The 16,594-nt window shown below is 35.5% G+C and overlaps 1 protein-coding gene across 3 annotated transcripts in view; it reads right to left on the minus strand.

Moving 5' to 3' along the window:
- Positions 1-16,594, minus strand: part of FTO (FTO, alpha-ketoglutarate dependent dioxygenase) — a 223,101-nt gene that overhangs the window by 162,828 nt on the left and 43,679 nt on the right. For all 3 annotated transcript variants that reach the window (XM_027878998.1, XM_027878999.1, XM_027879000.1), the window contains exons 3-5: positions 15,339-15,999; positions 7,133-7,276; positions 351-430 (exon numbers count right to left, since the gene is read on the minus strand). In XM_027878998.1, the coding sequence (XP_027734799.1) occupies positions 351-430; positions 7,133-7,276; positions 15,339-15,999 (885 nt within the window). The remainder of the gene's footprint in view (positions 1-350; positions 431-7,132; positions 7,277-15,338; positions 16,000-16,594) is intronic.

A 16,594-nucleotide genomic window follows, 5' to 3' on the forward strand; every position in this document is an offset into this window, starting at 1 on the left:
ATCTCATCATGAATATCACCTTTCAACTAAGACTGGGGTATGAACACAGCAAAACAGCTGCAGAACATTTCAGGTAAAAAGCATATTTCATCAGCAATCCACAAGCTGTGATGTAGCACTTTCTGAATTCATATCTGACATGTCTACCTCGGAGTTTAGGCAAACCACCAGTACAGAAGCAAATGGGCCTCAGTACAAAAATAATCAAAAAGTAGTTGTTCAAGAAAACAATTTCAGTCATAAGCATAACATGAACCACAAAACCGGATAACACACCATGATGTTACATATAAGGTACCAGAACATTAGTTTTACAAAGGACCAAACAGCAAAACATTTTTGATACTTACATCTGCCACTCGATGAGTTGAGCTGAATCGAGGTGACAAACCAGCCAGAACACAGTGCTGATGTGTCATATTGAGATCATCTAGGGACAGATTAGAAAACCTTAAGTACAGGAAAAAATTATACTTAATAAAAGTTAATCTGGTTGAATATGAATTAAGTACACTACTTTTTTCTCCAGTGCTTAGATAACTCAGTCACATCTTCCTAAACACTTTCACTACCCCTTTCAGTGCCCATTCAGTGTGGCATGTTTTATTTAGCTAACACAGAATTAGACATATTACATTTTGATTTGCACCTTTATTCAAAACCTTGGCAAATCTTTCATTGTAGAGTTCTGCCTTGGAATGGCTTCCAATTGCCTCTAATCCTTTATGAATCTTAGAAAGAAGCCTGTAATTTTAATTTAAGAGTTTATAATTCATCTAAAACTCTAATTGTGCAAAAATAGTTGAAGCTTCACGGATTGCACGCCTCAAAGCACATTAAAAAATACATTTTATGTCTTAAAAGATTACGGTAAAGATTTGCTTTCTTTTTCTACTCAATGTATATTAACTGAGAAGAAAAACCACTCTTTGTTAAATTAGCCATTGTCCATTTGGCAGTAAAAGCTTTTATTCAGAAACAGAACAGTATACCCAGATTGCTATTTTGGTTTTAGAGCCAAACCAAAGCTGTTCCATTCCTCGGTCACCCATGTCTGAACTGCCACAGCGCTCTGGTGGGTTCGGTAAAATACAACACACGTGGAGGCAACATTACTTTTAAAGGACTAAGCACTGACTGACGAGGTCTGGAAAACCAGAACACTGCCTCTTGAGCATAATGCATCACAAAAAGTACATGTATATGAAAGCAGACGTATATCTACCCATCCTGCTTTGGAAAACTGCAGGCAGGCCAGTTGTCTGTTGGACAGTTCCCCTGAATTTGCGGTGAGATCAGAGCCAGCATGGTCTTTCCTGTCACAAAACAGTGGGCCCTTACCTTGCCACCAGTTCTGGACAACTGTGGCAGGCATTTTAATATCTATTTTAATAACAGAAACAAAACCTCACAAAACTTATTTGAACTCTATAATGCCTATGAGAAGTGACTTACTGTTTCAAATTACCATTAACGCCAACTTAGCAATGTGTTTAATAGTTTCAAGAACTGTCTCACAATCCTTTCTCCTTCTAAAAGAATTCCACATGCATGCTTAAAAGATGCATATGCCAATTAATAACTGCTAGATAAGAAAGAAGTTTTGAGAAGTGGACTACAATTTTCTGCTTATATGAGTGTTCCTCTCCCAAAGCTTTCCCACGGCTATGAAAAATGCTGTCACTTGCACAGAATATTTTTCTAAAGTCTCATTAGGCTTTTTGAACGTTTATAAATTTTAAAACAATATGAATTTTCCTAATTTAAAACAGTAATTCTAGAGTACAATCAAGAAAAACTAATAAAGTCCAATATATGCTAGAACGCTATTTTTCTATTTTTAAGGCCCCTGTAAAGTTGGGAACTAACACAAAAAACCCTAAGGGTAAGTAGAGGTTAAGGGACTTACCAAAATTTGCATGGAAATTCTGTGCAGGAAGCAGGCTTACAGCTAAATCTAATGCCATAGATTTAACACCTGACCACCCCTCTACTATTGGATGCAGAGTATGATTGTCTGTGTGGGGCCCCCTTACCAGCCAAAATTCTCAGTGATTTTACTGCCATTTAGAGATAGCAGATAAATTTTGGAATTTGGATGCTGCATGCTCTATTTTAAATTGTGGACGCAGGTTCATGTTATAGATCTGTCTCTCCCTCCCCTGCACTGACATCTGCCAGCGAGTTTTTTTTCTCAAATATGTCCCTCCCAGAACAGAGCCTCGGCACAGTCCTCTCTGCTGCTTCAAAACACTGCCAGTTCCTTTTCTCTCCAATACTGCTCTCAGTCCCTGCCCCTGCTCTGTCCACACCTCCACTTTCTTCTAGACAGCTGAATTTCCTGGGCTCCACCAGCAGAAACACTGAAAGCACTGTGCTTACACAGCCCTTATCAAAAGAACAGACTAATGGATATGTCTGTACATTCAAATGACATATATACAGTTAACCCACTCTACTACTTAACTCATAATCAGAGCACCAGCGAGGTGAGGAGCCAAAGCACTCTGAGAGAAACAATGACTGTACACCCATGTCACTGCAGACTGTTAAGTCATAACAAATACAAGGTAGAAGGAAAAGAAATTCTTAGTCAAACCTTACTTAAGGGAATGGGGACTAAAGACCCAAAACTTATTACTTGGATGTAAGGTACTTCCCAGAAAAACACAAACCACAATGGAAAATGGCTCTCAGAATTATCAACAGGGGTTTATACAGTCTTTTCTATCTTCTCTCAACTGTTCTTCCTGACCTTTTTAGACATTTGCCTTTTACCATCTATTTCACGAAGCAGATAAAAAGTACAGTGGTGTTTAAAGCACTGGCAAAAGTTTTAATATTCTAGCCACCACAAATATCTACAAACAGAAGTAAAACGGACTTTTGTTATTAGTTTTCTTAACTACCATTAACAAATAAAGAATTTTCTTTTTAACCATATTACAGTGCAATTTTCAAAGCACTAAAATACTTTTCCACCATTTCCATTTTACTTGTATCCAACTACACACAATGCTTTAACAGGAGAAAATCTAACAAAACTTATTTTACTGCAGGTGTATTAATAAAATGCACCAGGAATGTATGTCTCCTTCCCTAAGAAACTATGGGTCAGTGGAATACTCGTAACAGAAAGCTAAAGGGATGGTCTTTACCTAAGTAAGAAATATTTTTAGTTTTTTGCACAAACAAAATACAATTAATTAAAAGGCTAAATACTAAATTTTAAAATTTAAAAAAACATGTCTGAGATTTGCCAACCTTCATGATCAAAGTTTGGTAACGACAAATACATTCCTGGAGTTCTAGGTCTTAATAGTAAGGAATACACCATTTGGATTAAATGTGGACTCAAAAAAAAAAAAAAAAAAAGAAGGGGGAGAGGTAAAAAACTCCAACACATTCAAGATGCTAGAGAGCAAACAGGGTTCAAGTTAGTTTGTGAAAATAGAAGCAGATTAAATATCTAGAAATAGTTTAATGAGTCATTATATACATGTGGAAGTGCCTCCATTAAATACTTATCTTCAACCACAAGCCAATCCCAGCAACGTGTGCACTCTATTTCTGGTTGGTTAGGAAAATAACTTTTTGATACTTCTCGAACTATAATTTGCTGGGGGTGGGGAGTGGTATAAGATTCAAAGTTCATCTTCATGCTGTTTTAAAACCCTAACCTTCAAGTAAGAACTTGATCTATGGGAAACAGCTGCAGAAAAGTAAATCTGCCTTTGAAAGAGTCCAGAATGTATTTTTGCTAGGTATGTTTTGAAGTCATGGTAGGAAAATTAGTGAAAATTGTAAATCTGCTTGCAAATCTGGTCATGTCTAACTCAAAGATTAGGAGAAAGATTCCAATTTAATAGTAGGACCATGACAACCCTAGTTAAGCATGCTCTAGGACAGAGCAGATGGGGCCCTTTGCTCACCTCCACGCGTTTTGGATTTATTGCATGCACCCAACACGTTTCATATTAGACACCCCTTGACTGTGTACTTGAGACAGCAGGGTTCAGTATGCACTTCCTCTGCAGACCAATATATTATTCTAAACTGAGCTAAAGTGTTTCCGTTTCATGAGTGATATAAAGTTCAGATTCGAGTTTTTAGGCAGCAGACTTGCAGCCATTCACCAGACTTTTTTTCTTTATATTAAGGAAAGCCTTAAAAAAATGATTTTAAAAAATCTGTCTTACTGAAAGTAATTTTGAATTTTGATTGGTTTTGCCTAAACCCTCCACCTCCCCTTATATTATTGTAACAGCTTAATGAAAGAATGGATTTGGTCACCTCATGTTTAGTATTAACATACATTTAAATTTCAGGTCCTGATTTCATCTGAAGTGGGCTGCTGAGAAGGCAGGTGTCAATTTAAATTTTAAGACATTTTACTAAATTTCTACCCAGAATAACAAAATCCATTTTATAGAGCCAATGAAGAGGGAACATAAGCATTATTAAATGTCTATTAGAAATGCTAAAAATACACCCCTTTTTCTTTGTTACTTTGCTATAGCCATTGATCTGGATTTACAAGTTACTGTAACTGGAAATTACTATTACCACACTTTTTTATATAAGATTTGTGTGTAATACTCGGGGTATTACAGGTACAGGACTTGATAGGACCCGACTTTTAATTATAAGCAATGTTTCAGCACTTTACAGCATCCATATAAAGCAGTAAGCACTGCACCATTTCAGCAACTGAAAGAACAGACCTACAGAGTTACTAAGTTCTCTGTTAGAGTGGATGAGTTAATGGTAGTCAGAACCAATCCTACCAGTCTGATATATCAATCAGCCCCCGTACATCAACAGCTCCTACTAGCTGCAATTCTCTTAATGTTCTATTTTCTAGATGTCTTACTTACTGCTGCCACTGCTTTTTAAAATAATGCCAGCAAGAAGACTCTGCTTACTGAAAACGAGGGTCTGGAATATATTGTGTTCAAATGCACATGAGAAAGGAATCTAAAAATTTTTTTATTGCAAAATTTTTCTTTTTTTATACAGAGCTTTCATATTTTGCCTTTTAGATGGCATCCTCAAGGTGGCTCCTCTTAGAAGTCATTTCAAAAAATTCTGAACAGTAAAAAGTAAACTAAAACTATATATGTCCACTTACATTGTCTTTCACTTCAAGTGAAAATGATAAAGGCAGTTCTGCTGCACACAGAAACCTAATAAAAGGGCCATTCTGGAATACCCTCTTAGACTGTGTAGAAGAGTCATTTTTTTTTTTTTCAAGTAATTGGAAAGAAATACAAAGACTATGGAAACGCAGAAGAGATTAACAAAACACCTGGCCTACAGAGCTCAAATCTGTGACTCTTCACAAACCATTAATAAGAAAGTGATTTGCTCTTCATCTTCAAAGGAATGTTAAGTATATCCTTTGTTTCCATCTAAACGTGCTCACGATGTTATGTGTTAAATAAACCAATTTTCTGAGCCACCATTCATAGAGCATCCCCTTCAGTTACTGTATTTAAATTCCACTGGGGAATAAAAAACGCCCTTATGATCTGGTAACTCAGTCAACTACAATCTACAGTACTCTGCAATCAAAATACTGAATTATACCCTCTTTTATTAATCACCTTCTGATTCTGTTGCCCAGTAGAGCTGTATATGCACAAACATTCCAGTCAGGAAGGAGAAGATAAGAAGTTTACTTGTTGGCTTAGCTGCTATTGCACAAAAATAGATTAACAACAACTTTTCTAAGAATGCTTAGCTGCCACTTCACTCTTTCTCTCTAAGCTGCTACTTCATATCCTCACAAATACAGAAGAGGGAGGCACATCCAGACCACTGTGCCAAAGGATCTCACATTTTTACACTTGATCTGCTCATGTCTGAACACACTTAAAGGGCAAAGTCAGTCCAGTACTTTTATACAAGATACCTCACTGATGACAGTGCACAAGATCTGATGAGGTAACTAAGAACACAGAATGTTATATATTTTTTAAGATGGCTGTTTTCATCTTTGTTGAAAGATAAAAGTGAAAGGTAAAGTTGAAAAGACTGTTCTGCTCATCAACTTGGGAGTGACAGGTCATTCTAGGGACATTCCAGGGAGTTTACCTTCCAAGGCACAAACACAAACAGGCAACACTACAAGTGCTCCCAGTCTTCAGAGGTGACATCTGTCAAGACAAGACACTAACCAGGCACCTGCGATGTTGTCAAAAGCCTTGTTCTTGTTTTGTTTGATTTATGATCAAACTCATTGAAACAAAAAGTTAAAACCAAGAGTAACACAACCCAAAAGAAAAAGCAACAGATTTTGTGTCAACTAACCTTAGGAGCAGTTCTAGCTTCATTTCTTTCCGTGGAAAAACCTGAGTGTGTGAGCTCAGCTGCTTAAGTAAATTAACTCAATTTAATTTTCTTCTTTTAATCCTCTACGCTTGAGACATTGAGACTCACCCTTGGAGTAAGGCAGCTCTGTTCATTATGATCTTAGTATAATCCCACTACTAGAAAACAGCACGTTTGAATATAGGCATGGAAAAGTGTAGCAGAAGGACAGAAGTGTCAGGAGTAAAACTGATGACTAATAAAGCATCCACAGATTGGCGTAATGATTAAACTTCAAGAACCATGGTACTAGAAGACTTTAAGACTGCTACATTGACAGCTCACATAATACAGGAGCCACTCTATAAGCCAAGCTGAAGAACAGAAATTTATTTGTTGAACATCACAGATGCAGATGCTCACCATTACTCAGAAAAACTGCATTAAGAATACAAAAAGTAACCAGAAATACAAAGATGGAACAGATAAAGTGCAACTTCTCAAAAGATATGGGGAAATTCTGGTTATGAAGCCTGTCTTGGACTAGTCGACTAATTCTGACTGAAAAATAGAAAGAAAAGGCAAAAAAACCCCTATTTCTTTCTTAGATGTGAAGTGAAAGAAATACTAATAAAAAAAGTTCCCCAAAATACTCTGGAAGTCAGCAGGGTAGAAGAAATTTATTATATACCCTAGCCAGATCTCACATCTTTCTAAATAGAGCCCTAACTGAAAGGAAGGTGGGATAACTTACTTAAAAATAAATGTAATTTTCTCTACTGTCAACAGAAAGTTTAACTTCTTAGCTCTTGAAAATTACCAAGCATCAAGTAGATGTCTCCTTGGTGAAGTGGTATTGCTAATCCAGGTGTCTCGATGTCCCACGCTACCTTCAAGCCTACGTGCCAAACAGCTGGGTCTCTTCCCTTCAGTTCTTGTTCATTGCTCTCTCCCACAGCTGAATCTTTGGAGAGAGAGAGAAAAACACCTCAAACATGAGAGACCAGGCAAGAATCCTAAAATACAAAATCTCATCTAATAATACAGACTTAAAGATATCCCATATTGGTACAATCTTAATAGCTTAAAGATTCTATAACCTCCACTTGGGATAATCACCGTCTCCAAATTCACAAGTATGCCATAGGTAAAAAAGTAAAAAAGAAAAAAGCCATATGAGATCATGAAGTTTTTTGCAACCAGCTTTATCAAGATGAAAACTTTAGGTTACTGCAAAGTATAGGCAATCAAGCCAAAGTTCGCAATGGACTTGAGGTTTTCTCAAGTTCTCAAGCACGTGTAAGAGGAGTTTTCGTTAACCTTCACTCAATTTAATTTGTTTCATTACTAAAACTATAGGCATACAAGAAAAAAAATTAAAAATGCAGCAACACTGATATAACAAAAGATAACTTCTGAAAGAATTTCAAGTCATAAACTGTCAAAGCATTTTATGAGCAATTTCATTTGTGTACATACTTGCAATTTCACTAAATCATAAACTGAGGCAAAGTAAGGTGAAATAATGGTTACAAAACACAGTCTAGACCAAAGTTGAGCAAATCTTGGAATCATATCTGTCATTCTTTTCTCAAAATTCTTAGTCAAACATGCTAGATAACATGTGCAAGAGCCAACGAAGCTTCAGTACATTTGTCACAACACTTTTCTTATCATTAAGCAACATGAACAAGTTGAGCTTGGGGAAAAAATAATCCACTGCATAGAAATAGTATTTAGAGCTTAATCCCTCAGAACTATTTTCATAAGCTTACTTCACTGCAGTATAAATTGAAAGATACAGTCAGCATTTATAACAAGGTATTTGGGAGCTATGGTATAACAGTTTTATGGCTACGGTAACAGAGCATTTTGACAGAGGGAGGATGAAGTTTTAATAGGCAATTGGCACAGAACTGCAGTGAATGGTTAGAAGTGAACTGTGTAACGTGCCTAATTCTTGCTTACAAGTTAGTAACTGTGTGTGTCCATTTCACTGTCCACTTGAAATGTGCTTTCATGTAATAATTTTTAAAGCCTTTGCCTTCATTTAATTCTAGAAGAAAAATATTGAAGACCTATACCTCTTAATTATAATAGGCACACACAAAACGCGACCTTGAGCTCACACTTTCAAAATATTTATGTCACTCATCTCACACGGTTATTGCATTGCTTTTTAAATTGGGGGCTGCCCCTAGAAAATTGCGACAATATCTTAGTTATTATGTCAATTAAATATTGTCTATATTCAGAAAGCAGAGAGCCAAAACCCTTTAAAGAGCCAATCTAAAAGGTTCTTAAGCTAAAAATCTTACTTTAAGTTTAGTCCCCAAATTCCCTCCCTTCAGTGCTGCAGTTCTCATCCAACCGAAGCTTTGGCTTGGGAGCAACTCTAGGCCCTTCTATCAAGGAGCACACAAATGAGAAAACAAGAGCTAGCAAATACTCAGAAAAATCAATACTAAACTCTTCAAGGGGCTTTCATATTTTCTACCCTGTTCAGATAAATCGTAACTTAATTTAAGAAAAATGTTTTCTGAAAACTGCAAATAGGGTGGCTTTCAAGGCATTTTTAATGCAATACATCATGGATATTATGAAAAGAAGTAACCTTTCTGGGTTAGCTCTCTCTGTTATTCTGCTTTCCCATTCACTTTGGCAGCAGCACTGTTCACAATATGGCACCAATAAAATATAGAACTACAATCAGAGACAGCAATTTCAATCAAAGTTTCCTGGGGTCTCCTCATAAATCCAGCACCTTTGGAATGTGCTCGTTAAAATGACTTATTTTTTGCAGTTTGATAAATTTTTTATTGCTTAAGTACTGAGTTCAAATGCAGCTCACAGTCTCCTTTTCTCTATATTCTCAATTATTGCACCTTATAATTATCAGCGGCAATTGAAACTGATTGCTCCTACCATGTTATTTTGGTAACAAATGGAAGCAAGCTGCTACTTGCTTTTAAATGCACACCACTCTGAAAGTGAGAGCAAGGGAAAAAAAGACAACATTTGTGGCATATCCCCAGGTAGCACTGACAAACTTTTACATAAAAACAAGTTGTTATTAAATTCTCTGTGACACCTCAAGCATAACTGAATGCTGTATATTTATTGATATAATTACAGTTTCATTTAAGTGAAAGCATTTGGATGCATCTATATCATATGTACTCAACAGCAGATCATATAGATCTTGCACGTACTCAGCACCTTAAGAACACAAGTTAATTTTGCAGTAAACCATACAGAAATGGTCAAATATAACAGTACTTAATGCAAATATAACAAAACTATGTTCAAATTTGAATTCTGGTAAGTAAAGATTAACAGACTTTGGCCTGTAAGAAACCTTTGTGCTGGCATCCCAAATGAAATGGTGCAATCAGGTAACAAGCTCACCACAACATAACAATACCTCATCAAACCTGCAATTATGGTAGAACCATGAAGAAGAGAATGTAACTGCTGTAGAAAACTGGCCACAACATTATGCTTTTAACTAGGCAGCTCAAATGTCAGGGATGTTCCAGCTCTAAGAACTGATCTTATCAGATTTGGGTCATGGTTAGGTTCAGAACAACATGAAACTTGTTTTCCTGGAACTAGTTTAGTTACTGTTCCATGGCACAGAAAGTGGTTTTAAAAGGTTTCTTTGCTATTTAGCATCAAAATCTGGAGAGTTTGAGACTTTTTTGACACTCTGAAACCTAAATGTTCTTTATTCAAGTCAAACTGTAACTCCAAACTATATCCTAAATGTAATCTTAAGCATGATTTCCTAAGACAAGAGAATCACTGCCAACACATTGCTAAAAAAGGACTGAAAGCATCTCCTCTGTCACTAAATCCAACTGACCATTGTTATAGAGCTACAGAAAAAAAGGCTGGCTTTTTTAACAGATTGTTTGATTTTTACAGAACTTAAAAGAATTTGAGCACATATCCCTGAATTAATCAAATATATAAATTATTAGTGTCTTTCAATAGCAATTTATATACGTTGTGTGCAAGAAGTGGAAGAAGCAGAGCATGCTTTGCTTCTTAGCAGCTGGTGGAAAGAATAAATATCTGTCCAGAGTTACTTCTTCCACCTTACCACTTGAAAAGCGACAGCATAAGAAGTTAAACTGTAGTAACATTTAAATTTTTTCTTACAAAACCAAAAATCCTAAGATTTGCCAACAATGTTCTTATCAATACATATTTGGAGTACTGTGTCCAGACATATCAAGAACAAAAGCGCTAAAATAAGAAAAAAGAATATTCTGTCTCCCCTTCATTCCTGAAGGAGAGGTTGTATTTGATGAAATCAGCAAGAGCATCTTTAAAAGAACACCCACAACCCACAACAGTCAATTCAAATGATTCAAGGGATACAAATCTATTACTGTGAAAGTAATTGGATCGTTAAAAATTTGTGATTCTCAGAATGTAATTCCAGCTGGCCAAAAACTACAAGTTAGAGATATGACCATGTCACACACATATTCATTTCTTAAGAAGTAATATATAATTTCCTACATACCATTTCTATTATTTCAACAAGCAATATTTCTATTATATTATTGATGTTAGAAATCACTTCATATAATTGCTCTCACCCTGCAAAAATGTCTACTCCGAGACTTTTATCCATTAAGCAGTACATAAAGAGAGTTATTGGTCAACTACAAAGTTAAAATTGACTTCAATTTCGAACAACTTTTGTAGTTTTAGGATTTTTTTTTTCTAAGATAGTGAGGAAACATGCATCTGTAGTGAATCTAAATTATCTTTTTTCACAGTTCAATGGAACTGCCATTATTAGGTTTAGTGCTAGGACACTGCTTCTAACATCATAGAGTGAAAAAATACAAAGGAAGAGTGTGCAAAAGAAAGAAGCATAAAAGCTCCTTCAAGATCAGAATTCACTGCAACCAACCGTGAGTTTGTTAAACCTTTCAACATCACCTTGTCAACCAGCAGTGCCAGTTATTCAGAAGTTCAACGGGTAAACAGCAAACAGGCCTTACAGTAAGAAGATAAACTAGATATGGTAAAGAATCCAGACAAAGGTACTTATCCAACCTCCACCACAGTCTGTGGGAAATCCAGGTAACAGAAAGATGGACACACTCCAAGTGATCACATTCTTCTCCATCTCCTGTAAGTTAGTAACTGAAACAAGTCTTTACTTCAAAGACCATCTTTAGAACCAACTAGTGCTCTGTTAAGTAATAAAACTTCCTGCAAAACTTAAAATGACCTGAGGGAAAGTTTGTCATTAGGAAATTTTCATGGATAAAATCCAATTTTTGAAAATGCCCTTATTCTACTGGATTGCAATTCACTTTTATAACTGCAGCAGGAAATAAAAATGAGTTATTAGCTTACTATATTAAAATCCTGAATAAGTTTTTACCTTAATGCTCTCAGGTGATATTTGTAAACTAATGTGTTTTTGAAAATGCTGAATTGGTCAAAATTTGAAATTCCTGTTCCTTACTAAATTCTGAAAAGTAAATTAATTCTGAATATTTTTAGTGACAGTACAACTGAATACACATTCTGCAACCTATTCATCTCTGCATATGCACCAGGACTGCCACTCATGCATTTTCATGCAGCACACACACTAAAAGGAAACCTCTCAAATTTTTATGAGGGTCTGTTCTTATCACTTGACAACCTATTCTTAACCTAGTGTATTGTAAATAAAAGCAAATACTATTCAGACGAGCATCAAGCAAAATGTTTACCTTGTTTTGTTGTTAGAAATGTAACTCATTTGAGGTTGCTTTGAAACAATTTGACAAAGGAAACAAGAAAATAAATAGATACCAATTAGAATATCAGCTTGTTCCAATACCTTTATGTTGGTGCCTAAATATGTTTTTCAGCATATTAAAAACTGATTCTACTCCAATTAATACTGATCAAAGTTTCAAACATTAAATTTTCATTATGGTATCAAACAGTAAACAAATGAACAAAAACATAAGTGGTTTCAATTACAGTAGTATTTGTTTTAACACTATTTAATCAAATAAGTAGGTACCTAACAAATAACGATACAAAAATACAAATTAAAGTAAAAAGAAAACCATATAACCTGAGTTGTGCATCTCTAAACAGTCTGACAAAGAGCTGCCATAACACAGTAAGGCAGTTTGACTCCTAGGGCTCCTGCTGTTCAAAATCTGACAACCTGGGGATTCTGCACTGGCAGCAGGGTAGGTCAGCACTGGCCATGAAGCTCTGGAAGCCTGAGCTTCCACGTGCTAAAGGCTGCCACAGATCCCCAGTGCAGGGAGTACCTCAGAGACCACTGAGAATTTGAGGAATTGAGAGCTGACAAAAAAACTGGGCAAGACCTAGAAGAAAAGAGAATTCAGCTGGTTTCAACAAAAATAAACGTGCTTAATTTCCCACAGAATCAGTGTTTTCTCCTAGAAAATTACTAATCCATCTAGGCTACATCTTCTAAGGAAAAATCGTTCCATCAGAAAAACTCTGACCGCATTTTCTCTTTTTATTATATATTCTGTAATGATTCTGTCATAGTCATTATACACTACAGTGAAAATTCAATGCTAACTAGATACTGAAGGAATTCATGGAGTATGTACTAATCAAAGATATTGGCACAAAAATTAAATATATTTATGGAAAATAATAAGAGAAGTCAAGACATGATTCTACTCAGATATCACAACAATTTTCAAAAAGATGTTGAGATTGCTCTTGCTTTACAGTTATGGAGAGCTACGTAAGACATATGGGAAATACTGAAAGTCTGTGAACTGCAGAAACCATCTCCACACTGAAGTGATATGGGACTGGAAAGAATAATATTATAAATACTGATAAGCTTATAATCACCAGCATTGGAAATCTGTAAACAGGAAATCAGAAGAGGAAAAAAAAAAAAGACAATCCATTTATTTCTCTAAAATCAAGTAGACTGGCCACTCCTCTTGGATGTGCTGGGTATAAAATTTCAGCACACACGAGTATTTACAGTCATTTCAATTACAAAGCCATTCTCATAAGCTATAAACAGGATCCATTTCCTCCAATTTACAAATAAGCAGGTCACTGCTTCAGGGATATTCAGTGACAAGCACTGCCTGAACACAGACAGATGAGTGAACTGTTTACACACAAAGTGACACTGCAGGACATTCCTTCGTGAGGCTCAGCAGCCACGCCAGGCACCTCAAACTCCCTCTCAAGTTCAAGAACCCAACCTGAGCCATGCTCAAGGGCCAGAAGTGGAATTTAATCTTGTTCAGATCTGACTTGATAAACAATTTTCTTCCCAAATAAACATCTTTTACACTATCTCCAGTTACACTGAGGTTTTAATATTGTCACCTCCTGCCAAGGGACTCCTCCAAACCCCGTCCCCCATACATAATCAAATTTCAATTGGAGCAAAACAAGAAAAAATTAAGTTGTAATTTTAATATTTTTTTGGTAAATCTAAATCAATTTATTCACTGGAACACTCTTAGTTTCTTTGCTTTCATGTCTATTCTCAAACCCTCCAGAAAAAATTACTAACTTCTAAGTGTAAGTGTATTTAGGAAAAAGTCTTGAACGTGGCAAAAACATTAACTGTGCATAGATACCAAAATAATTTTTGGTCTAAATGTATAAAATATTTCTTTATACCCCCATCAATCAAATCTTCAATGGAATTTGCAGTGGTTTTAAAACACCATAATTTTTACCTATTTAACTTGCTGAATAGAAGAAACAAAATCAACTGATGAGTTATGAATAAACACAGCAGCTTTCATATTTGTTAATTTATAGCTCTCTGAACTTAACAGGACTCACTTTTTTCCCCTCCACAAGCAAATTTTATGTTAAAGTAAAAAGTTTTTAAGCATATTACAATAAATCCTCATACACAGTCTTATTATTTTAAGTTCATGTTTAAGTTTCTTTAACTTAAAAATATTTATCTACAGTATTACTGGAAAAAACCCCAATGTATTTACTGGACATAAAATACCAAAGCCTTTGACAAATAGCACAGAAAAAAGTTTATGAAGAAAATTACACTTCTCCTTGTCAGGAAATCCCTTTTATTCAGTTTCCTACCCTAGTTGATATTTTATGTCCAGGAAAATGTAAACAATATGACTTCTGCTGTACATTAACAAAGTGATCCATAGTGTCATAACTGGTAACAAACCCAATAAGAGAATGCACATGAAAGTATAAACTATCATTTTTACATCACAATCTTTAGCCAAAACCTACCAAAGTCAACGTGAACTCTTCCCATGTTCTAAAGCAAACATCAAAGGATTTTTGGAAGAACAAAACATCCATTGTGAGTTATGAAACATAACAGGTTTCAAATCAAGGGTCTAAATTCTAATCTTATGCTCTGCAAAACTGGGAGTCATTAAAAAAGATCCAAAGCTTGTCAGATAACAGTTCTTTTAACAGAAAATGTCCACCCTCCCCAACTACAGAAATGTTGGCAAGTCCTTCATAAAACATGCACTAACACTACAGCATGCCTAGACAAAATGCATATATTTCAAAATAAATATAGTAATACTTTTATCCAAAACCAACTAAAAATGATCTTTCCAAAGAGGGAAGAGTAGTAAAAACAGCATAAAGTAGAAGCAAGTCTGTATATGATAAATAACACCATTAAAATGGTGATCTCAACTACAGTGAAACATTTTATAGGATAGAAAACATGCTCATGCATTAACCTGAAAAAGGAATTTGACAGATTTTGATTTCCTGGCTCTTAGTCAGGAATTACACCAATCTTTAAAGCTACTTGGAGAACAACTGCTAAGCCAGTAAACACAGGTATATTTTGTACAAGTTTTAGTAAAAGTAAAGATAAAGGTTAAATACAAAAGGTACCACAACGCATTTCTGAAGCACGTAACAAGCCTGGACTGGTATGCAGGTGTGTTTATGCACATACACACAAGGAAAGAGAAAAGGGGTTGAGGGATTTAAGATATTTATATGACTGGTCAGCTCCCATCACTCACCTTCGCAGCTGTAACTGTACACAGCAACCGTTGACCTTTCAACCAGATTCTCGTCGTGGTGCCAGCTCACTGCCATGTTCCCCATTCCAAAATAAGGTTCTTGTTTCAAGTACAGCATTTGTAGTGGATCCATATAATTTAATAAAGTCAGGTTATAAGATGTTCTGTTCTTTAGACTTATGGAGTCATCCCCTGGTCCACAAACACCGCTTTGATCTTTTGAAACAGGCCCTTGCTCCGTAAGAGAAGTAGCAAAACTTTGCTCCCTATCTATTACAGTGGTATCTTTAACTTCTTTGGTCTCACATAAATTTTGTCCTTGTAATGTCTTGACTGCTTCAATATGCAAGTAGTCATTAAGTCTGATTAATGCTTTACAAGCATCATGTATCTGAGGACTGCAATATTTTATATCATAACCTTCAGTAGGCCAAGGAACTGTAAACAATCTTGTATTCAAGTACTTGTAAGTGCATCCTGGGTTTCCAATTAATATACGAGACACTGGAGTAAGGAAATCTTTTCCTTTGATCCTTACAAGATCTTGAAAGAAACAATCGTGTTCTCGCAAGGTCAGAAAGCCTTTTTGCACCATTTGATGGAGCTCTTCAGGTACTGTCTCAGATTTTCGGAAAATCAGCTTGGAATATTTGGTTTTCCACTAAAGAAGAAAAAGACAAAACCACTAAACAATAGAAAATAATTACTCTTTTTACAGGAATCAAAATATTTCATATACTGAAGAAGAGACAAGGCTAACTTGCCAAGTTATCATGCATGAGTCTAGAATATAGTGAAGAAACAGATGCCAGTATTTGTTACTTTATTTTTATATATCAATATATTGCACAAACTGTGGATATGTACCAGTGGCCTGTAACCAGAGAGTATTACTAGGACAAATCTATCAATCAATCAATCAATCAATCAATCAGAGGATTCTGGTAGCAATCAGTAGAACATATAAGCTCACCTGATGAACTTATAGTTAATGTTACCTTTACATATACAAACAATAGAATATCAAGCAGTAAGAAAACAACTCTTCTTTTTGCAATGGTTGCAAAGACCATATTGTTTCATTCTGATGTACAGAATTCTAGAGGGCTACATGATAAAATCAAATCATTTTATATAACAATACTTCTTAAGAAAAACGTAACAAAATGCAAATGGAAATTTTTAAAAAATGCACTGCATGTCTATCTTCAAAACAGTCCTCAACACACTGGTCCTTTTTGTTTTCACATTCCTCA

This window comes from Empidonax traillii, unplaced genomic scaffold, assembly GCF_003031625.1.
Source record: "Empidonax traillii isolate 1590-97213 ecotype Southwest subspecies unplaced genomic scaffold, ASM303162v1 scaffold49:size1601597, whole genome shotgun sequence".
In the NCBI taxonomy this organism is placed as follows: Eukaryota; Metazoa; Chordata; class Aves; order Passeriformes; family Tyrannidae; genus Empidonax; species Empidonax traillii.